Genomic DNA, 24,263 nt, shown 5'->3' on the forward strand with positions numbered 1-24,263 from the left:
AATTCACAAAGCTGAAATGCACCAGGCTCAGAAAAGATGCAAGTGTAAAATAATGCTCTCTGAGTCAATCTAGTATTACAATGCAAGGCAAGTGCAAAGAGGCTCCACCCCTATGGCATTGCCAAAAAGGACAATATCAATAAAGACTTACCTGCCAACCAACAGTACAACATTAAACTGAAAGGTTTACATTTTCAAAAGCTGGAAAGTGAAGGGACAAAGACAGAGAGACAGTGGGAAAGAATGAAGGAGGATAGACAGAAGGAATGACATTAGAAACAATGTCAGCAAGCTGGACACAACAGAAAGCACAGAAAGTTTAAGGGACTTTCTTTCTTGACAGAGAACCTGGACATTCCTTTTGTAATAAGGTGTCACCATGTGTGTGTTGAGTACCTTTATAGCTGGACAAAAACAACTGTTCCAACTTTGCACAGGAAATCAGAGATACCAGTATATAAAGCTGGTGTTACCTAAGTATGAAACTTCTTTTAAAATCAACTTCATGGCTGTGTAAACCTACCTTCCACTAAGGTAATCAGTCAAATAATTAATCCATAAAAGCTTTTGAAAGATTATCAACCATAAAAAAATTGTACTTTCAGCGAACGTTTTGAAACATTTTGGTCTATGAGAGAGTTGATTAGCACTGGCAACAAACATGAACACAAACAAAGGACAGTACAAGGCAACAAAAAGCAGACACAATAGTACACATGCATAGCAAGGCCCCATTGTGTTATTAGCTATCGAAAAGCATTTTCTAGAATAGAGATCTTTAAACTCATGTTCAACATTGATGGATGATGACTTAGGTATCGGCACTATACTGAACAGAGCCTGTCTGGATTTTCTGCACTTACTTGATGTCACTGGCGTTCTCGAACAGCGGCATGATGGAGTTACCGTCCATCTGCGGAGGCGCGTCCACACCAGCGATGTCCAGCAGGGTGGGCGCCAGGTCGATGTTTAGCACGATCTGGGACATGCTGGGAGAGAGAAACAGAAATTTTATAAATGGGTGAATCACCAAAATAGTACAGCTAGAGAGACAATTTCAAGCAAGAACCTCATTGCAATATCTTCAAGGAAATCGAAAATGTTACACAATGTCATGTACCAAGAAATTAAACAAGACAACACAATGGGGGTGTCGTTTTATTATTCTACATTACCGGGTACCTAAAAACACGTGAACCTCCTTCCCATTGGTAACAAATGCAAGTTGTATATTGTATAGCATGTATATTGTAATGGAAAATATCACACAGAACGTTAACAGCAGGTTATCTTTAATTTGCTATAAAACAGTTTCTGTTGCAAGATATCATTGGAGGTATACACGGACAGGTTGCTGGCTTTTCATAATGACAAAGCTGCCTTGTAGTTGTACAGTTACGACAGTCAGACCAGGAAAAAAGCCAGTTGAGCCTTGGGGCTTGTGTAAGTTATACAAATAACCACCTAAATGTTGGGAAAATATGCCAAACTTCCCGACTACTAAGCCACACAACTCCTCAAGTACAATGCACGACATTGTGTTTCTGCATTGCCAAGTGCGTGGCATGACAGACTGTCATGTCAGGACAAGGTTCACTCTTTTCTCCATGGTTCACAGACAAACATCACAAGGGAAGGGCAACACTGGAGATGTAACCACTTCAAAGGGAGTTACCGAGACACACAGTCGCAAATGTCAAATGTTTTCTTCATACAAAGTTGACATGATTGAAGGCATTGAGGACTTACTTTAAGTGCTGATGTTAGAAAGGGATTATTGCAAAAGCTTGCTTTTGTTCTAATCAAAGTCTATCTGGATGTTCAAAAGGTGTTTGGTGCTATCAAAAAGCTTCAAAGGGGGGACCCAGTGATCAGGAAACACTGAAAATATTCGAAACGTGAGGTACATGTATTCGAAAAAGTATCTGGCTTCAGCTCAATTGAGGACAACAGTTAACTGCTTTACCTTACCTTAAAAAGTACAAAATTTTGATTTTGATGCAAAGCTATCAAGGGGGAAAAACGACACAAGTTTTCTAACCTCATTATGAGGCAACAAGTGAACTTTTGGGGCCACCCCACTTTTGACACCGACAATTGAACAGACCCACACAATGGCGTTTCTCTACCGTACAGAGAACATGTCAAAGCTGGATTGGGTGTTTGATCTATGTCATACCAGCAGACTGGTTCAAGAGCCTATTGTTGCCCCTTGAACCACACCTACTTCTCAGATGACTCTTACATGAAACCTCGCAAATCTAAGACGAAAGAACTTCAGAGGCGATGGTTTGGCAACCAGAAGGATAAAGCATCCCTTGTTTAAATTTTTTAGAATTATCAGTTGCTAATGATTTAGTAATCATATCATGAAAAATGTTCTCACTTAACGTTAAGATCTTAAAAGAGGTTTACACGTGAATACAACACACACTCATTGTACTCATCTTTTAGCCATGCTTTCTTTTTCAATTACATTTCGTTCATATTGCTAATCTCATTCAATTCTATAATGTCTTTGAAATTCGAATTTATCATTAGCAAACTGCAACTACAATATTCAAAATTACATGTTAGCCCAAACACAACGAATGTATGATGGCCCAGTAAAGTGTAGAAACATGTTGGGAAACGTGGTAAAGAGGAAGGAAAGTCTTACTAAAATAGATCGGTACAATCAAGTTGATCATGAGTACAGGATATACCATACAGGTGTATGTACATTAGAAAAGTCAACGAGCTCTCGAAGTCAGAGAAAGTTTTCTTCATGACAAACTTGAGATGTTTGTTCAAGTGCAAGTGCAAGCCGCTCCCTCCTTAACCCAGACAGGTCTTCAAGAGGAAGTCAAATATTGGAGGAAGGAAGTTGTCCTACTCAAGAAGGACGCTATTGTTTTCTTGGCTGGAAAGGCTCTTATAGGAGCTGTACAGTTTATACAAACGGGTTGAACGTTCTTGGGGATTGTTTGTATTTGTCAGGATAACCGGATAGAGTTAAATCTAAAGTAACTTAAGTCTCTTTGATAGGATTAAACTTAGAAACTTTGCTGAAGACTGTTGAAAACAGGTTTTGTATGTATTTTCTTTAAGTTGAACAGTCTGTTGTTAAAAGTCTTGTACACTTATAATGGAATAGTGTGAGTATCTTTGTCACAAGAGTTTCATTGACATTAATCCATTTGCTGAGGTTAAGGTTGTATTGCCAACATACAATTTCAATGATAATTGATATACTAGAAAATGATTTAAATGTCTTCTCACAATGGTCAATACTACTGTAAATGCATTTAAGTTTGTGTGGTTTTAATTTCGCGCTAAGGCAAGTGTTTGCAGTGGTTTTAAGTTTGCGGCAGCGCTATGGTCACATACTGCTACAGTATTGGACAAAAGTGTTTGCGGTGGTTTTAAATTCATGGTGAAACAGTTGACATGAAAACTGCAAACATACATGTAAAACCACCATGAACATTTCTGCATTTACAGTATTAGACAAAAACGGCAAACAAAAATAGCTTTATCACTGGTATACCTTAGGCACCATTCAAAGAACATTTTCTGTGTTATATCATGTTTAACAATATACATCTTCTCTTTACACTTATTGCGTCAACAAAGGTCATTTATAAAATGTTTTATTTCAATTATAAAACATTATTAATCCGTCAGCCTGGGTTTCATGGAACGGTAATTTTCCGTCCTGTTTTCCTGTGATAACAAAAGCTGGGGGTAATGTTTACTACCAACAGGATTTGGGGCTGTTACCGGGGCTGAATTACCCCGAGTTCACACGAAACCCCCCACCAGCACAATCCACCCTTTATGAGTTGGTCACAGTGGGTACCTGACCTCTCAGTTCAAGTTCATTAAGTCTGAATATCTATCAGTTGGTCCCTAGGTGTATGCAGTCAACCACATCATTATAATAAAGGGAAAACTAAAGGGGGAACAGAGTAGACTTTACCTAAACATTAATCAAAGAAGAAAGTGTCTTGGGTATAACATATTAAGGAACTGCTTAATGATGTCTTGCTTGGTTGGGAAAACTTCAATTTAATCATACATGTATCTTAAAACAAAGACTTTACCTAAACATTAAAACAAGAAAGTGTCTTGGGTTGTGGTCTCATATTTATGAAATTGTCTTATAATGCCTCTAAATTAATCAGACATGTAACTGAACACAACGACAGTAGACTTTACCTAAACATTACCATAAATGCGTTTGGTATTTATACAATTCCTTAATGATGGGCGGAATATGAAACTCAAAGGATAACCTAAACATTAGGAGAAACAATGCAGGTGTTTATTCTGACAGACTGCTTGGTTAATGAAGATTTCAAACTATCATATATTTGACTGTTAAAATTAAGTATTTATCACATAGAATTTTTAAGGTAATTATATATATAAGCTTAGCCTATAGCAGGAAGAAGGTTAAAACAACTTTCATGAAGATGGTTGTTTTGTCCCAAGAAGTGTCTTAAAAACCACCTTAGCATCTTGCTCAACTTTTTTATCAAACATGATTTTTCACAATGTTTGAAAATCAACACAAAGACGTTGAAAGTATATATTGTAAGTGTAAGAACAAATTGAATGTCTAAGAACTTTGATTTTATTCCCCTTATTTGCACCCTCCATAACCTTCAAACTGCTAAGGTAGCTGTTTGGCATCAATTTGTATTGGGTATGGGAATAGGTAGCAGGAAGGTTAAATTGCAGTGTAGCCAGCTCATCACTTCTACTTTGTTTATTGACAGTTTGTCTGATGTCTGTTCTACAGAGAGGGAGGGGCTGTTTTAAGTTGACCTTTGTTGACCTCCGTGTTGATAGTTTTCCCTACAATGTATCCGTGGTGACAGCTATGGAGCATTATGGGAAAGAATCAATCTGGGGGGCGGCTGTTCACAAATGACCTTGAGTAAAAGGCCTGCATTAAACGTCACCTTCGACGACCTTGATGTTCAGTTTATGTGTCTTGTAGATGGATAAACTATGCCTTAAGGATTCAGATCACCTGGAAGACATCTTAAACTAGGTTAATATTCAGTCTTCTTCTGTGCTCTTTTTGAATGCTACTTCCAAAATCAGTGATTTCACAAGTTCCAGGTGACCAGTATATATTATTTAGGTTTTGGGCTATCTGTAAAGGCAATAGGCATGCATCGTAAACTGTCGTACAATTTTGATGTCACAGACAAATTGGGCAGACTGGACAGACTTGAGGAGGAGAGGGTCTTCCAAGACCGAGAAGAATGGAAAAGGCGATGCTCTCAACTCACCTTCAGGCCTACCTGGGAAAATATAAGACTTTTCAAGGAGACCGTGACATAACCAAACACTGACGAGAATCTTAGATGGCATTTTTTGTAAGAAGACAGCTCAATTTTGTACATGTACTTTACTATCCCAAGAATGCCCACAATACACATTTTGCAATTGTACGATAAATGTGAGTCAGCTATAACAGGAACCACAGGTTGTAGTGATTTATCTATTCTCCATTGAGGCTGCAGGCTGTCCAAAGGGAGTGGGAAAGTTTTGGTTTGGGGTTTCAGGGAAGGAAAACACAAACATGGGGTTGTCATCACCTACACATTAGGACCGCTAAACGAGTAATAGACACAAGATGGCCACAACAGACGACAGTTTAACCACCTCATTCCAAGGAACAGACAGGACATATTCCATGGAGCCTGGTAATATTCAGGGAATACACATCACCAGACTACAAAAATTGCTTATGGCATGGGGATGATAATCATTTGAATGTGCTCTGAGAACAGAATTTGCTTTTTGCATGCCATTGTATAACTACAGTTAGTATTCCAAAAAGAAGTTCCGAAAATAATTCATTATTAGTATTGTTTCAACCACAAACTTAAAACACTGCTAAAACCTTGTTTCCCCTCCTGCCGTAAAATTAAAAACCCAGCAAAATTGATTCATCAGTATCATTACTACTTAGGACTAATTTTTACAGCGCCACAAAAAATTAACTGGCACAAACGTAAATGAATTTACAGTACACAGAATTAAACATTGATTTTGCTTTACATTAAAAAGGCACAGAAACCCTTCTACCCCTCTGACAGGACTTGCAGAAACATAAACACCAACCCCACTTAGAGAACTGTGCAAATACATTCAGTGCAAAGTGTCGGCCAGGCATTGACTAAAGCTTCGTCACGTTGCAACGTCGGAAACAGACACTGTTTCCTAAAAACATTGATTCAGGATTGGGTTTCCTCCTTAGTCTACCTCACCCTTCAGACGACATTGTTACCTGGTATTGACTAACAACTATTGGTAAGAGTGGAACTGAACCAACAGATTAGAATATATATGTCTAGCTTGGAGACAACTTGAGAGTGTATTCTTTGATAAAAGATCTTGGACCATGACCATTGAATTAACTGCTCCTTCACCTCTTCACAACATTTAAGAATATCTAGTGCCAGGCTTGATATTCACATTTTATAAGTCTTGTACTTGTGGCAAAAAATGTATCATCAATAAGATCACATAAAACTCCATCCTGAACTGTTGGTAACATTTTCAAATCTCTGATAGCATTTAATTAATGTAGACCTTGATCCGACATTGGAATGCACTTCGCTATTAAAATTGCCTTGAAAACAGCATTGGAAAGCCTAAATCAAAGAATCTTTCGAATCAAACTTTGCTGACTTTTCTCTGGTCAACACTTTCGGCATGGCTAGATTTAACCATTCAGAACTCCTTCTAAAGGTGTTTGTTCAAGTTTTCAGTTTACTGGCTTAATCTTTCGTAACAGCCACCCTTTCTTTTGTCCCGCCTAGACGACGACAGCTGCCATGTAGCTGTGACTGCAGCTGTCTGCCCAAGGTCACCTGATCCAGGTGCTGACAGATGCGGAACAGGGACAATGTTGCGACACTGTCAAGCTCAGGGGTTAAAATAACAGGAGCACAATCATGTAATGGGTTGTCCGACCTTTCGTAACTTGGCCCCTGGCTAATCGACCAACTCAGCCCAACACGCTGGACAATTCGGCCGAACACCCGAACCCGTACCAAGTTGACCAGAGTGTTGTGCCAAGTTCAATAAGCCAATACAGCACAATAAGCCAATATTTGAAGGCCCGTACCATGTGATAAGGAAGATTTTCAGGCAAAAATGTGCTCGACCCCGTGGCAATTGTGAAATTCAGTGTGACCGTCACTGTGACAACTGCTTTAAAATACTCCTGATCAGGCAAAACAAGAGGATAGGTCCCATGGTACATATACATATGCACACACACATAAACATATAATTATATACGACAAATAAGGTTGGAAAATATTCTCATGGTACTTACACAGTATTAGGCTGTACGGATGGCCCACGGATCAGGTAGGGCACCCGTGTGTCCCAGTCATACAGGAAAGATTTCCCCTTCACCATAAAAACATACATGTATACGCACACACATACATGCATGACAAACAAAATTGGAAAATGTTAATTGTCACTATCATAATGGTACTTACACAGTATTAGGCTGTACTGATGGCCCACGGATCAGGTAAGGGACCCGTGTGTCCCAGTCATACGGGAAAGACTTCCCCTTCACCAGGCCGAACTGTCCCAGGTGGTAGCCGTGGTCGGACGTGTAGATCATGTAGGTGTTCTCTAACTGGCCCTGCTCTATCAGCATGTTGTAGACCTACGACAAACATACAGTAAGGATTAAAGTTGCCAGACACATTTGCAAATGTCCTGCATTTGTAAGGCAGAGGCCGCAGTAGCTTCTTTCTGCATTCCTATACTGGTTTAAGCTTGAACATTTAAAATCGCCTGCATCAGACAATTCTACCATTCCTTTTCCATTTTAGTCCATCAAAAAACAATGTTTCGAAAGTGGAACTGGTACCGGTTCAAACTACGCAATCTTCTGTAAAATGCTATGTTTAATGTATGGTAACTTTAGGCCACAGCAGACAGCATTCTACCTTTGTCCTGTGTCATCATATCTGTGCCTATCCCCTCCCCCATGTCTTCTACCCTACGGCTTTTCCACAGACAGCATCATTCACTGACTGCGGGTCCCTTCTAAACACGTAACAGCACAGTTGCTAAGACCTACACTACACTGTACTCCTACCAGTGCTTCCACTGTTCTTATGAGTCTGTCTTGCTCTAGCCTGGTATCCATCCTATTCTAGCTTTGGTTCGCTCCTCAGAATGCTTCCCTTGCCAAGTAGTCTGACACTCGTTCATTAACAACATATTCAGCAGGAGAGAATCGGATGAAAGAAACGGAGGTTGAATGGGATGGATACCAGGCAACCTTCACCCTACCAGTTCTACTGTATCATCAACTGACTGCAGTATGTCTGTAAAGGCCAGCAACAAAGCATCTACCACCTGTCATTTTCTTTTCCTTTCAGTCAATCAAAAATGTTTTAAAAGGGGGGTCTTGGTACCATTTTGAATCTTGTAATATGTACAACAGGATGCCACTATACTTGTAATTTTGTATGAATAATGCCAAAAGCATGGCACAACGGTAACAACAACCCTGGTGCGGGATGGGTGCAGGTAGACAGCAGAAATACCTGCACAGCTCCAATTTTACCTGCACTAACCTGCATATACATTGTACATGTGCAGGTGGTATTTCAAGTCCTGGTGTCACCACTCTTACCTTTTCTACTGCGTCATCTACTGACTGCAAAGTCTGCAGTCTCTTCTGCTGCAGCATGTCGGTGAAGGCCAGCTGCTTGTCGCTGAGCTGCTGAGTCCAGCGCAGGATCCAGTGTTTGTCCATGTTAGGGGCCATGTTGTACCCCTGTATTCTGTCATAAGAACAACAAGTTAGTACCAGTACTTGTATCTTCCCAAAACTGAGCAAGGATTTCATCTTTACTTTGTCTTTGTTATAGCCATACATCTTTGACATTTAGAAAATTTGTGTCTTGTCTTAAATGTTCTTTCTAGAAGCAAACGGATCATAATAATCATGATTAAATGTATAGTTTGTTTGCTTCTCAATAGAACGTTTTTTGCTAGCCAAGGTGCTGAGACCCGAAACAGCTATCATGTTCACGGTTACGTCATTGAAAGAATCAAGAACTGGAAATATGATTTTGAAGGTTTGATGTGAACATTTTGTACAAACGTCTATGTTCATTGAATAATTATAATATTCATTATGGTTAAAAGTAAAGCAGGAAACATATTTTGTCATTGTTGTCACAAGAACTTAAACGCCTACATGTACATATCATATTGTAGGCAAGAACAGTTGACACAAATGACAAAATTTTGAGAGTCCAGGCCACCTACCTATGATCGGTATTATTCTCAAACATATGTGAGTACTGCGGAGCCCCATCTTCCGGGCCATGGGGCGCGGGAAATGCCAACACCATGGCAACCGGTCTATGCGGGAACGTCTTTTTCGACAGCTTGAAAAACGAGGCGCTGTCATTGGCTATCAAGTCTGTGAAATAGTCTCTCTCGTAGCTGAATCCGTGCTTGAACTTCAGACCGTTGCGGTTGACCTTGTAGTTGTAGAAGCGGGAGTTCCGGATTTGTCCGACCCATTCCCGCCATCCGGGTGGAACGTACGACCCATTGTACTCGTTCAGATACTTTCCGAAGTAACCTGTAGATATACAAGTACATGTAAATACACAAGAAAAATTGCTAGATGGTCCAAAATCCACCATGACCTTTGCCTTCCCAATACCTATATACATAGCAAATCATCACAATCCATCCATTGCTTCATATGCTATTACGACCCGTTGTGCTTGTTGAGATACTTTCCAAATCAGCCTGTGGAAATGACACTTGAATCAACATGTTTTTATTGACAGGTTTAATCAAAGAAAAGACTTGTAAATACAACAAGGAAAGCTGCTAAAAGGCCCCAAATTAACCTTGACCCTCGCCTTCCCAAAATCTGCCAACATACCAAATATCATCACAATCTATTCCTTCATCGATTTTTGTTTTTGATTTATTAAGTTATTGCTCTCCGAAATATAGAAATCATTCTGGTTACACGAATATTCTTCAAGCAGTGATCTTCACAAGTCTCGGCCTAGTCTCGTGTTCTCGCGAGACTAGGTCACTCCGTGATCAAGACGTACAGACTAGACGTCGAAAATTTGGAGGTTAGTATTTACTACCTTTATCAAGTCACTGCTTGAAGAATATTCGTGTAACTGTGATTATACGTGACTGATGAACTTCTTCAAAGAAATCATTCTGACTTGTCCATTTTACTTGAACTTTCAGTTACTTGGGTTGCAGATTTTTCAGTATTGAAAAATTAATAATGATTGCAGACCCATGTTTTGATAAATCAGGTATTTCCCATTCAATCATTCCAGACCAATGTTTTGATATAGTACAAGAAGATGTTTTGAGAGCTAGTAGTACAAGAAGAAACTTTTGCGGACTAACAATAACCCCACCCTGATCCCCCTGCACACAGTGTGTTTGAGGAGAGATTTGGCTGTGTGTGTTCACCACTTACTGAGGTATCATTTCATCACATTATGGCATTAGAGGGGGTCTGTTTACAGGATTTTATCACTGTCACAAATTTCCTCATGACATCACTGGCTACTTCCGAAAATCTACAAAGGAAAGAGGTGGACAACAGCCCAAGCGTTTTTGACTATGGGGGAAAAGGTCAATAAGTTTATTTACACATTTAGAGATTGACCTTTTTATATGAATGATTTTAAAGATTTGCTTAACATAATAAGAAGATATCATAAAGGAAATTTTTACATGTCTGTAATTTGCATGAACAATGTGTTGCTTCAATTTTGTAAACTTCACATTTCATTTGTAGCCATGTCTGGAACATTGAGATTGCAGTACCTTAGAAAGCTGTTAGGGGGACCATTATCTAGCTTGACCTCTGTTTTCCATACTCCTACCCACCTACCAAATATCACAAGGATCCATCTACAGCTTCCCGAGCTATGCTGTTCACACACAGACAGACACACAAATGGCACCTAAAACAACCTATATCAACCTTCTTGGCAAAGGTACAAACAACATCATTCAGACCCTGTCTGGTAAAAGTGCTAACCTGTTCTGTATCCTGCGTTACTGAGGTAGGTTGCGAAGGTGTATGGCTCGTGTGTGCGCTGCCAGTAGGGAGAGGAGCAGTTCTCGTTGTTGGTGAACACGTTGTGATTGTGCACGTATCTGCCCGTCAGTATCGAGCTGCGCGACGGGCAGCACATGGGCGTCGTCACGAAGCTGTTGTTGAAGACGGCGCCGCCCTGCGCCAGAATCCGCTGTGTCTTCGGCATGTACGCCATGGAATCTGCAAGATCAATTAAAAAGTCAAAACCCTCCCCACACCTTTCGGCACATAGGAGTGCCCATCTCTGTTTCCATAGCCCTCAGGCAACACAAGCCGGACCAGAAAGACTAAGAGGTAGTCCAGAATATAGAGCAATATGTTCTTGGTACATAAGTAATGTGATTAACAAATTTCAATACACCGTTACAGTCACAATTGTATCTACCCATAGCTCAGGTCAGCAACAGAAAAGGATACTCACTTAACATAACATCTTGATCATCAGTAATAAACACAACGATGTTCGGTCTGGTTTTGAACCGGTTCGGCCGCCCCCGTTCCATGTGCCGCATCATCGGGAGTAACCGTGACCTTGGCGCCCGCGGTCTCTTGTTCCGCGCATCCACGACAAGTGATCCGAAGACTGTGCAGATGATGACTAGTAGTGGCAATATTCTCATGGTGACTGGTGCGATGGTGGGTGAGAGTGATTCACCTCAATATATTATCTGAAAAGACAAGGCAAAATGTATGTCAGGTTTTTGAGGTAGTGGCCGTCTACTTTCTTTACATTCAATCATCTAGGTACAATATGTATATCTATCAAAAGTATGCTTGTAGTTGGGGGTTCGGGCATTCGTAGATACTCAAGAAAAATGATAAATGCATCCTCTCTTGTGGTTTTATCAAGCTTACCGCTGGACCCTCCGAGAAAGCTTGCGCCAAAGTCCCAATAATCTACCTTTTAAAGGTAACGTTTTGAGCTTTAGTGCCTTTAGCATGTTTATTTCTACCACAGTATGGCTACAAAATAATCATGGCCCATGCTTTGATTCCAGAACAAGTACAACTTAAAGAGAAACGTTAACTTTGCTTTTTCAAAACACCTGTGATGTTCTGTAAGAGTTCTTGCATCCGGAAAGGTCTTGCAGGGGTCAAAAACATCTTTATATGATTATGAAAGGATAAGGTGATTCAGAGTAATTCAATACATAGGATACAAAGGATACAAATGGTCTTAGCACCCCCCTTAGGACTCCCCTAACACAAAGCTTACTGTATCATAACATTAGCTAATTTTAGTTCTCCTATGCTTACTTATGACAAACCAACCATTTGTCTCAATTAAAGGAAGCAAAACATCGATGTTTGGGCACGCTGGGTGTCTAGACAAGTAGCCGTTTACACCTTATGCCTGGGGGGTAGCAAACATTTAGAAATAACAGCCTATTGTATTGTTAGTGTATAGCTTTAATGTCATGCCCACTGGCCCATAGCACTGGTCCACTCTGATAGTTAGGGATATTTTGTAAGAACGTGTTTGATAGAAATAAAACACCTTTTCATGAAGGACCTTGAGGGGGTGCCGTATTGTTTAACCAAGCATCAGTTTTGTTATTATGATCCATATCACTGGTAAACTCTGATAGTTAGGGATACTTTGTAAGGGCACTGTTTAATACTAATACATTGTAGATCAAGGCTAAAAACACCTTTTCATAAAGAGCCTTGAGGGGTGCCATATTGTTTAACCAAGCAACAGTCTTGTTATTATGATCCCAAGAACTGTATTATGGTAGATTTCTAGAGGTGAATAATTATAACAAAAGGGATATTTTGTAAGGACCCTGTTTAATAGAAGTAAATCAAGAATAAAACATCTTTTCATGAAGCGTACTGAGGGGGTGGCATGTTGTTTAACCAAGCATTATGATCCAAAGAACTGTAATTGTAGATTCTTAGACGTGAATCATTGTGACAATACACTACAGGGCAGGTTTTCATTCAGGTAAGGGTGGGGGGCAGACCCCCCTTAAGGGGAGAGGGCATAGGTCACCACGTGTAGTTTCTCCTGTATCCATCCTAATCTTTCGCGACACCTGAGAGGAGGGTCTGTATGCGTTTTTCCATGAGGCTTAGTGCACTTTTTCGATTCATTGTTAATCCTAGCGGCCTGCCCTAATTCAACGTTAAGCATTGGCGATAAATTCTTTGCCAAGCGCAATTCGTCACTTTAATTCTACATGGACCTAGCATGCTATTTGTTATCCTGAATTCATTGTTAAGCGTTATTGACACATTGTTCGCATCACGAGCCCTAGGGGCATCCGGTTGTGTCAGTTTTGCCACACACCCCATGAATACAATCCATTTAATTCATTCCAAAAACCTTTTGCAAGTGTCAATCTACCATTAAGCATTGGCACTCTCCTAAATTTACTGTCAAACGCGGTCAGTATCCCCCCATGCAGACCCTCCTGAGAGCGGCTGCAAGAAGCCATACGATTGCCTTACCACAAGAAGAACCAAAGTAGACATTCGAGAAACTTCCCAGGTGAAGAAATATCACTGTATACGTTGCCCCCACCTAAGAAAAACAGTAGCAAATGGAATAGATTACCTGTTCGAATTAAGGTCTGGCTATATATAGCCGCCGGCTCCAATTTTATTGTTTTAAACGCCAGCAGGAAGGGAAGTGAAGACCTTATTGTAACCAAATGTTTTGTGGCATCCGGTCGTAAGGGTTCTCCCATTTTAGGATTATACAATCTACGATCGTAAAACCTCACAAAACTAGCCCGGATCCGGATGTTTTCACAAAACAATAATATGGTCTGATACACAAAAAATATATGCTCCCCTTAAACCTAAAGTAACAAAACATTCAGAGAAATTCAACTCCTCAACAACTTAAATACTCTAAGTCATAAAGATCCCCCCTAAAAAAGACATATTTTAAATTGTAAGATGCTTTCATAATAATCATAGATTGTTCTTATGTTGTAGAATTTTCAAGCAGGATAAGACAGAACCAACTGCCGACAGGGAGCAAAGACAGCCTCTTTTGTAAGAAGACAAGCTGAACTTTGCAGGACACTTGCATGGTTATCGAAAGAATGCATGCAGTTTGCGATAGCACAGCAATCCTACAACATATGTGACCATCCCTAAAACTTCCAAAGGATGCCCTAACTTGTCCTACCGCTATTTATCCATCCCAGGTCCTGACTACAGTCAAACCTGCCCAAGGCGACCACCCGGCGGACCGAGCAAAAACGGTCGCGATGGACAGGTGGTCGCCATGAAGAGGATTCCACTCACATGTTTCCAGGTCGAGGTTTTCAAATACAGTACGTAAATGGATGGAAAATTATGTGAATTTAGACAGCAAGACCCCCACCAGGTTCAATTCTCATTGACAGAAAGATTCTACAAAAATTACATTTTCCGTTATCGTTGTAAATTGTATATCGCTAACGTTAACGTGTACAAATTTTCGTCATAATTTTGACTACAAAACAATGGTCGCCTCGATGATCTCGCAGCGATCTCCCGCGTACACACACATACACACGCACATCATCGAAGTTTTAAGGCCTAAGACAAATCTCTAGAAAACAGCTGCTGGCCCCAGCCTTTTTTGGGACGCCGGCCGCTGGATAAAAGGGTCAAAAAGTTTTCGATCTGACAACTAAAAAACGGAACGGTGTGATTTCGTCGTGCCGCGCCACACCGCCAAGCTCTATGCGACCGCATCGAAAGGTATGAGTCAGTGCAGCAGAACGCACAGCGTCCAATAAAGGTTTGTGAGATTCATGGAAATAAAAAGAAAATAAGAATATTCATTTTCATCAATGACTAGAGTATTTGTAAATGTTCATACACAAAAGCATCGTGTTTTAGAAAGGTCAGCGGTACGCCAAATCCGGGCCGCGCCAAAATGCCCAAATCCAAGATGGCGTCGGGACCAAGGACAACATTTCTTGCCCGATGTTTTGCCCGCCGCGAAGTCATTTTTGGGCGGAATTTAGTAAGACACAGACACATTTTTATTGAAAATACAAGAAATAGATAGTAATTTCTGTGAAATCTGACTTTTTGACGCCATGCACTACGTATTCGTTTTGAAAATTGAGTTAAAACCGAACTGAGTTTGCGGTATTACTATAAGATTACGCTAGGCACAACAACATCACAAACATTTCTCTTTACAATGTTTATAGGGGGAACGTTTTATTAAAACACTTCATGGAGGAATCGATGCTATAACATTGCTATTCCATATATTTTTGTCCTTATTTTGTCCTTTAAAGTCTTGACAACATTTCCGTGAAATCCGACAGCAAAATGATCCGATGTCACCACACGCTTGAAAATTAGGCGGCCGCCATGGGCAGGGATTGTGCTCTGTGCGGTACCAATTCGTGGCGGTCGCGGTCGCGTTGGACGGGTGGTCGCCTTGGGCAGGCAGCTTAATGCTTGTGCCTATGGGGAAAACTTTCGGGACCGACAAAAAGCGGTCGCCATGGCCAGGTGGTCGCGTTGAAAAGGTGGTCGCCTAGGCAGGTTTGACTGTAGTCTCTACCAGACTAACTACACAGGCTATAGGGAGAATATTTGCAAGGGTTTCATTTGCAGGCTCTGCGGGTGAAATGTGATTTTCGACGTGGACTGACTCTACTGGCTAATTATTCCATTTTCTGCCGAATTCTACTATCCATATGCCTGTAGGAGGTAGAGGCTAGTTCCTGACAGTCACCACAATTACTCTGAGGAGATTCATTCTCAGACCAGACTTGTCTAGGCTCAGGCTCTGTAGGGGTTAGTGTCCGTAAGTGATCCTGTGTGCTTAGCAGTTGGTAAATAGACCGGTAGGAACATGCAATTTGCCCCATCAAGGTGTTATAATGACATAGAGAATCCAAACCTATTTGGAAGGATGCTGGTTAGAAATGATATATGTGAAAATGGGAAAATCTGGGACAGAAGTACAAAATAATGTTAACTGTGAAAGAATTCTTTATATTATAATTATAATAATAGAAAATAGTTTAATATAGGAAAAAAGTTGTATGACAGAAAATATTTTTTTTCATAGACCCTAACTCACTACCACCACTTCTTCGATGTCAATACACTTTCTTTGGATTTAACCTTTAGCCTCCTAAGGTAACTGTTTGTACCAAATTTGTGTAGGGTAGCAAAGAGAAGGACAAAGTCATAACAAAAACAGTCAAGATGACCATTTCAAAATATTGTGTTATTTACCTCGTGGTTTATAAGTACCTTTACAGTTTCAACTGTCACTTTTCCCCCTTAATTTCTTTCCCTCAAACTGAGCTCTTTCCAAACATTTAACTCAAAACAAGGAAACACTGACTTTGTTTTCAAAAAGATCGGACACCTACCGGGTGAGATCTTCTCCTATGTTGACTGTTGTTTCTTTGCTCAGCACGTAAGATCAGAAACCAACAAGCCGAGGGACTAATAAAAGCAGATCTTCGGTCATTGGCGGTGGTCAATCGAATGCCCAAATATTTGCACAGCGCCCTCCTACCATAGTTAGGTGTTAAACAAATTGGTTTTAGACCAGAATGGGTATTTGTACAAACACTTTGCTGGCATTTAGGTCATCTTAGGCCACACGAATTTAATTTCTTGGTTAATGGAATTTTAAAAAAAAATGCTGGATTGGAAAATCAACAGGAAAACAGAATCTCAGAGGAAAGTTTGTACTTTGGTGCACACAATTTCAGGGAGTGAACAGGGTCAGGTGCAAGTTTTCACCCCAGCCTTCTGTTTCCATGATTTTTTGTGTGCTAGAATTTAAAAAAAAATCCGTTAACCAAGAAATTAAATTGGTGTGGCCTTATAGCAGCCGCTGTTTCAGCTATACTGATGCCTACAAAAACACAAGGGGTGCCAGGCACAGGAAAAAAATGTTGGGTTTCCCGTTCTCCGACCGACCAGGCCGACTGACACTAGCAAAAACCTATCACCTTTTGGGGGGAATGATCACTGGTAAGGGGCATTAAGTTTTTTATCAGACTGATGAAACATTGTAGAATCGTTTTCCAACATGTTAGAATCCTTATATATGTTGCAAAGGTGATATAAAGAGACCCACCAAACTTAGCTCCCTGGATAATAGGTAACGATTGGAACAGATCCTGTATTTGTAGGATCACTTTGGCCAAAATCTAGAAAAAAACATTTCTTCAGGATTGCAAATCGGAAACATAACAATAATTTTCGCAGGCCCTAGTTTTCGACGCCAATACCTACACACCTGTGCTATTCAAGTCATGTGCACCTGTCCAGTTAAGTTGCAAATCACTGTCGAGTCTTTGAATGCTTCTTGAAACTTCGAAACAATTGAAATAGAAGAATTACCACCAAAAACGTCTGGTATGGGACCTGCACCTTATACATTTCCTTAATTATGGGAAATTGATTCCTGTGAATGGGAAAATAGAACTTAATTTGTTTTAACCTTCTCCCTGCTGCTTAACCAGTAACCAGTACACATTTGGTGCCAAAAGGCTATCTTGGCACAGAGAAGGTTAAACTCAAACAATGCCAGCAGCAAAATTATACTAATAGAATTCTATCCTTTACAGCAGGCTTTATCATACAATACTGATAGTAGCAAATATTTCACAATTCTAGATACACTTGTTATAATGGTAACAAACTCAATAAAGATGTCTAATTTGGAACCTCAACTGTTCACTAAGCTGTTCACTAAACTAACTGCTGGTATCAGTTTACAATAGATCTACTGGTACAAAAATAATCTGTGGTGTACAGAAAAAATTCCTCGGTATAGCAGAACAATTGTCCCAAGGCCACCGACACACTCTATCCTTTCCACATGGGTGGAACATGCCAGAAGAAAGCACACTTCCAAGCAAGTCTTTAAGAAATTAACTATCCAGTGATCCTAGTACCCATACCACGAGAATTCTTAAAGATTATCTTCCAAGAAAGATGTTCATCTTAGATCCACTGAAGAAATTAAGTAGATTTTGTATGAGTAAAGCAGCAGTTACCTGTGATATGTACTGGAGTCCCTGAAACCTGTGGTAGCCTAGTCGCTCATGTGCACCTTTCTAAGTACCCGATCCCCTTTCAGGTCGTACTAGTCTTTTCTACGGGGGTGACCCAACATTACGAAAATGTTTACATTAGGAATATCATTTTTCTAACCTACTTCAGTTCAAGTGTTTTTATGTTCTCATCCAACACAGCTATTAAGTTATATAGAAAAATTGTACACAAGAAAGTAGGACTATGATTGTAAAAAAACAGCCCTCCCCCCCGCTTCATATATGGTCGTTCCCTTAAGATTGTGATAGACCTACTCAGAGTTGACCTCGCGACCCAGAGGTGGGAAGTGCCCTGTAAGGTAAGACAGGGTCATGGGGAGTCTGCTCTCAACTGGTCATGACTCATTTAATTCAACAGTTTTCAACATTTCTGAGTAGACTAAACTGTTCAGGTACTGAGACAGGAAGCTGAGAAGTTACTAAAAATAAAGTTGAATGTCTTTGAAGTTCTACTATTAAGAACCCTCTTTTCCTTATAATGTCATGGGGAGTCTGCTCTCAACTGGTCATGGCTCATTTAATTCTACAGTTTTCAACTGTTCTGAGCAAACAGCCGTTCAGGCACTGAGAATACATAGACTTCTCGTTAGGCACTGAAAAAGGATGCTGAGAAGTAACTAAAATGTCTTTGAAGTTCTATCTAAAGAACCTTCTTTTCCTGTAACATTGTTACGGGGAGTCTGCTATCAACCGGTCATGACTCATTTAATTCTACAGTTTTCAACTCTTCTGAGTAGACTAAACCACTGTTCAGGCACTGAGAAAGCAAGCCTGAAAAGTTACTAAAAATAAAGTTAAATGTCAGTCTTTCAGAACCTCCAAGGCATTTCAGTAACTTTTCCATGTAATAATGTAATATCATGGGGAGTCTGTTCTGAACTGGTCATGACTCATTTAATTCTACAGTTTCTGAGTATAAAAATAGATTTGATTTCTAGTCTGAAAGGTAGGGGTGAGGAGTTACCAAAATGTCGGACAGGAAAACGTCTTTGAGGTTGTATTACACTTGAATAAGAATACTTTTTTCCTATGCGGTTATGACTCAAGTCATTTAATTCAAACTACTGTTATCAACTGTCTGTGACTCATCTGATGATATTCTTTGGGTCAAAACAATTTGACTCACTTTCACAAAGGTGTTTATTCCCTTATCATACAAGTCAGGATGTTTTTGATTTCATATGGCAGCTGCATGGTACAGTTGTGACAACAGAGACTCAAGAACAATACAGACACTGGTCACACCCTTGAACTTACTTCCTTTCTTGTTCCAAGACAGAGGATGTATCCTTAAGGAAAAAGGGAAAGGCATGGACTAAATAAATACATAAATACACTAGATAAATAATAAATAGACTTATCTAAATGTGCATATTACAAGGGCCAATTTAATCCTCCCTAACAATTCAAACTTCTCAAAGAAGGACTGGACTAACTTGACATCACCCCACGTTGGAACATGATATTTCACCTGTTTCAAGAACAAGTTGGGTCTCCCGTACTCCCCTCTATAAATCTATTGTGTCTTTTACATGTCCATACAGAGGTATGATGCTTGAAGCCCCAACATACATGCACACTGAAGAAGGGCTGTCTCCATGCAGGACCCATCCTTCCGTCCCGGGAAAAAAATTTGCTTGTTGGGGCGGAAAAAAATTCACCTTGTCCGTCCCAAAATCTGAACTTGAAATTGATGAAAATGTATCTTTGTAAGCTTAAAATGACAAGCAAAATTCAACACATTGGCTCCCAAACAATGAGTGGGACGGAAAAAAATTAAAAGCTGGAGACAGCCCTGCATTGATGGCTTAATCATAAACGTTATCTCTGCAGGACTGGTAATAGGCAGTATCAAAGAGGCAGGATACCCACAAACATGCAGACTGAATTCCATTGTGTCTCTGGACCTGACTAATGACTCTAACATTTGTGAGGCTTCAGACGTCAGGTCTTAACCTTGAGGTTAGCATGTGGCGATCTTAAGAGCATGGCAGGTGCTCCCAGACCTCACACATGCTACAGCATACGTAGTAGTAATATCAGACTAGGGGTGGATACCGGTTCGCTGGACCTGATTCGGACCTTTATAACATCCAAGAACCAAGAGTCCAAAAAACCTGAAAGCCAAAAACCTGAGTCCAAAAAAAACTGAACAAAGTACAAATATATTTTTCTATTTTGTTTGATAAAAAGTGTTTTGAGTGTCCCCTCTGACAATAAAGGCATTTAGAATAAGTGCAACATTCAAATATCAAACACTGGTTTATCTTGAAAGTTTTCTCATTAAGAAACTCTTAAATTCGTGCATGTCAGTATCAATTCTATCAACTGGACAGGATCGAAGGCCCAAACTTATGTTACTTCATCCTGAGCACAAGAGCTACATGTATCTATCAAACAAAAATTATCTGTACAATAGGTCCAGAATACGAAATATCAAAACCGGAAGTTCAGCTGCAGTACTGTAGAAAGCTGCTAGTAGGCCCATTATTGAACTCAAACAAGGTTTCAACCAGGTATAGGCTAGGATACATACACGTTCATGTAAAACAAAACCACTAGAATGTTCCTACCTTATACAATCAGTTATCAATTTACAGCAGTGAATAATAACTCAAACCTTTCTGATGTTTGACATTACCCACATGTGATGGTAATGATTTTTCAAGACTCCCCAAGCGGCCTGCATTTGGGTGGGCTTATGACACCTTGTATCCGATGTCACATTCTGCGCAAGTTTGGAGTTTGGGAAGAGCCCAAGATCTACAGGAAGCAGCCTGACTTCTGAGAAATCAAACTAGACAAACAAGGATGTGCGTGACAGATGTGGGGAGGGCGCTGCCATTGTTGTCAAGTTCTTGTTCATGGTAGTCTGTATGCCAGACTGTTTCCAGTGCTCTCCAAGCAGAGGTTGGTGGAGAGGATGTTTCCAGGGCCTACACAGGCAAGCTCCTCGGCTCCAGGGCCAACACGCCTCAAAATTTCAAAGGAAATTTACCAAAGACATCCCATAGTTTAATAGACCCAAAGGGTACTTTAGGGTCCGGACAACACTGGGAGCGGGACATAACTAACAAGTCTGAAGCCAGAAAAAGTTGGTTTGCTGCGTTCTGTTTCTCTACTCTTCCACCCCCACACAACGCGTGCGGGGAACGTGCCTCGTCGCCAACAAAGATCACGAGTAGATCTTCCCCGCCAGAGTTCACACGAGGTCATGCGTTATTGGGTTCAACATTCCACCGAGTCTGGCGAACGTCCAAGACTACGTAAGTTTCATCCAGCGGATTTCAGCGTCAGTGCCAAGACTGTCGAGAGCACTTGATATGGACGCCATCTTGGCAGGGTGTGAAATTCTCACCCCTATACATACATGTATCTGTTGGCAGCCAGAACCGATGACATGTGTAGAGGAAGCTGGCAATACTAGTATGTATAAGTCCGAGCTGTAGTCACACATTTATTCCAAGGCTTGGTATGGGACATCGGTTCAATGGCTAAGTGAGTTTGCCTTGCATTTGGTAGGTTGCGAGCTTGATCCCCGACTGAAACATATCAAAGACCTGAAAAATGGTACATACTGCTTTCTCTGCTACATTCAAAGCTATTCTAAAAATTATCATGTTCGTGGGCATCTTCCTTCCCCTATGAGCTTCTCATGCTGTCCACAAATGGCACCAAAAAACATAACCTTCTTGGCGAAGGTAATTTTTCCAGACATAAAAGAAAAACAGCGTCTTCCTTCCTCTCTGAGTCTGAGATCCCATTGACCAGTGGGCAGGCTGTAATTGCTTTGCGGCCCCATGTGGCCCGGGGTAATGGGTAATCATAGGTTTGTTAAGGGCAGGCGGAGGAGAGGCTTACCTGCAAATTGATTGGCCATTAAAACTGGCCTTCCACCGAAACGACCTAAGGAAATGACAGGTGACTCATCAGAAGGGAAATACAGTCAAACCTGTCCATAGAGACTTCAAGAAAAGAAGACGGGTGGCCATTGTGCACAGGTTGATGGGAAAATAATCTAAGGGACCACAGAAATGTGGCCACAATGGACAGGTGGTCCTTATACTAGAACACCCAAAGGCATAGAGGGAAGTCCCACAAACATGCATAGCAGCACTGAGGATGTATGGCAATGCTGCATTGTGTATGTTAGGAATTTCAGACACACATACACAACACACACACACATGCACACACACACACACATACATACACACACACACACACATGCACACACAGACACAGACACGCATGCACACTCAGACACAGGAGAGGAGGAGAGAGAGAGAGAGAGAGAGAGAGAGAGAGAGAGAGAGAGAGAGAGAGAGAGAGACGAAGACAATACTTTACTCCCTTGGGTGAATTCAAAAGTGTAACAAACTACCTCAGGCTCTGTAAACAGGCAATCTAGAGAATAATTAGCTGTAGCTTGTTTAACGAGGTAATTCCCAGGTAATCAGATATCCCAGTTCAGACAATTAGACTAATAAATACCCTGAAAAATCCAGCTGACGGCAATTTCCTTCCCAATCTCCTGGTTGCCTTAAGAAAGATCAGTATTCAGACATGACAATTTCGTAACGAGGAAACTAATATGCTGTAAATCCAATTATTTTTTTGATAGAAGGGGAAAAGGATATTTCCAATAATTGCCATTTGGACGGCTGAATAAAGTTGTCATTTTGAAGTTTCCAGAAAGATAATAAACACACAAAAGTTTACAGAAAAATATGCAGAAAGCCAGCAGACAAAAACGTGCTGACAATTCACAAACAATGACCCCCTCCAGTCATTTTTGGCATGTTCCTAATATGTACCTTTAACATTTCTGGAGTTAACAGAGAGAAAATGCAGAAAGCCAACAGACAAAAACGTGCACACAATATATAAAAAATCCCCTCCCCATCTAATCCTCTTTGGCATGTTCCTTACCTTTAACATTTCTGGCAGAGTAATCTGGTTATCAACCAGTCTAAGCGCTTTACTCAAAGCTCATCAAAGGACAGTGGCCTTCTGATCTCTAGGCTATTAAGAATCAGTCATTGACTACTGAACAATATCTGCATCTTATTACGATGGTAATACTGTAGATCAGGAAATAGTTGTAATGGTTTTGTGTTTGCAGTTCACGTTTACTTTTTAAGTCTCTACATTGAAATTATCACACCGCGAACCTGTATTTGGTATTCCACCACCCCCTACATCACCAAAAGCATTGCGAACATATACTTTGCCTGACCCTTACCGCGAAATTACCTACATTCATCAACTGTGTCTAGATGCAAACTGTTCTTTGGAAGACCTGCCCAGTGACAATGGAGGGTATGGAATAATGGAGGAAAAAGGCTATGAACACCTGTGAGACCGTCACGACCAGATGATGATGAAACTTAAATGAATTACAGTAATATATCTATCATGGCCTTTGGTATATATGTTTTACATTACAGACCCATGGCTACATGCCTATAAACAATATAGAGTCGCTTTATAGTATCCTATCACGGCCTTGATCAGTTGTCATCAGTACTAATAGATAGGTTAAGAGATATGTGGGAGAGATATAATACTAACAGGTGGCATACATATCAAAGGGAAGGCACTGAGGAGACTGTACTGAAATAATGGGAGGAGAAAGATAAGGGGCCTAGTTCTACGCCTCCTCAATAATAGGATAATCCTACCTGGAAATCTGCAGCTTTATTGTACGGGTTTGGCTCCAACATCAGGTTAACCCAAGGTTGCCCAACAAGCCAAACTGAGCAAAGCACCTGGTCACGATTACGGCAAAAACTCGGGCAAAGTTTATCCAAAGTTTTGAGCACTTTCACTCTTACTCGAGGGTCTGCATGGGGGTCCCAACAACGCTTTACGCTGAATTCAGAAGAACCTCCTAGGTATTAAGCTAAATTCAAGGAATGCAACTACGCAAAAGTTGGTTACCTCATGACAAATTGTGCGAATAAGATAGCTTTCCATTCGAATTACATTGAAATCAAAATAGCCTGCCTACGCCTTACAGAAAAGGGCATGCAGACCCCCTTACTCATTGTAGGGAGACATGATAA

At 40.5% G+C, this 24,263-nt stretch overlaps 1 protein-coding gene across 9 annotated transcripts in view; it reads right to left on the minus strand.

The window, feature by feature from the left end:
• The window catches only part of LOC136424629 (extracellular sulfatase Sulf-1-like), a 92,772-nt gene that overhangs the window by 9,676 nt on the left and 58,833 nt on the right, over nt 1–24,263 (minus strand). For 8 of the 9 annotated variants that reach the window (XR_010753903.1, XM_066413252.1, XM_066413247.1 and 5 more), the window contains 6 exons: nt 11,568–11,814; nt 11,087–11,326; nt 9,316–9,637; nt 8,675–8,825; nt 7,518–7,693; nt 864–989 (listed from right to left, as the gene is read on the minus strand). Coding sequence is in view for 8 of the 9 variants with exons in the window: in XM_066413252.1 (XP_066269349.1) it covers nt 864–989; nt 7,518–7,693; nt 8,675–8,825; nt 9,316–9,637; nt 11,087–11,326; nt 11,568–11,766 (1,214 nt within the window). In the remaining variant the exon portion in view is untranslated. Of the gene's footprint in view, nt 1–863; nt 990–7,517; nt 7,694–8,674; nt 8,826–9,315; nt 9,638–11,086; nt 11,327–11,567; nt 11,815–18,138; nt 18,186–24,263 lie in introns of those variants that run through there. The other variant, XM_066413251.1, reaches the window with a different exon arrangement.

Source organism: Branchiostoma lanceolatum, chromosome 18, assembly GCF_035083965.1.
Source record: "Branchiostoma lanceolatum isolate klBraLanc5 chromosome 18, klBraLanc5.hap2, whole genome shotgun sequence".
NCBI lineage: Eukaryota > Metazoa > Chordata > Leptocardii > Amphioxiformes > Branchiostomatidae > Branchiostoma > Branchiostoma lanceolatum.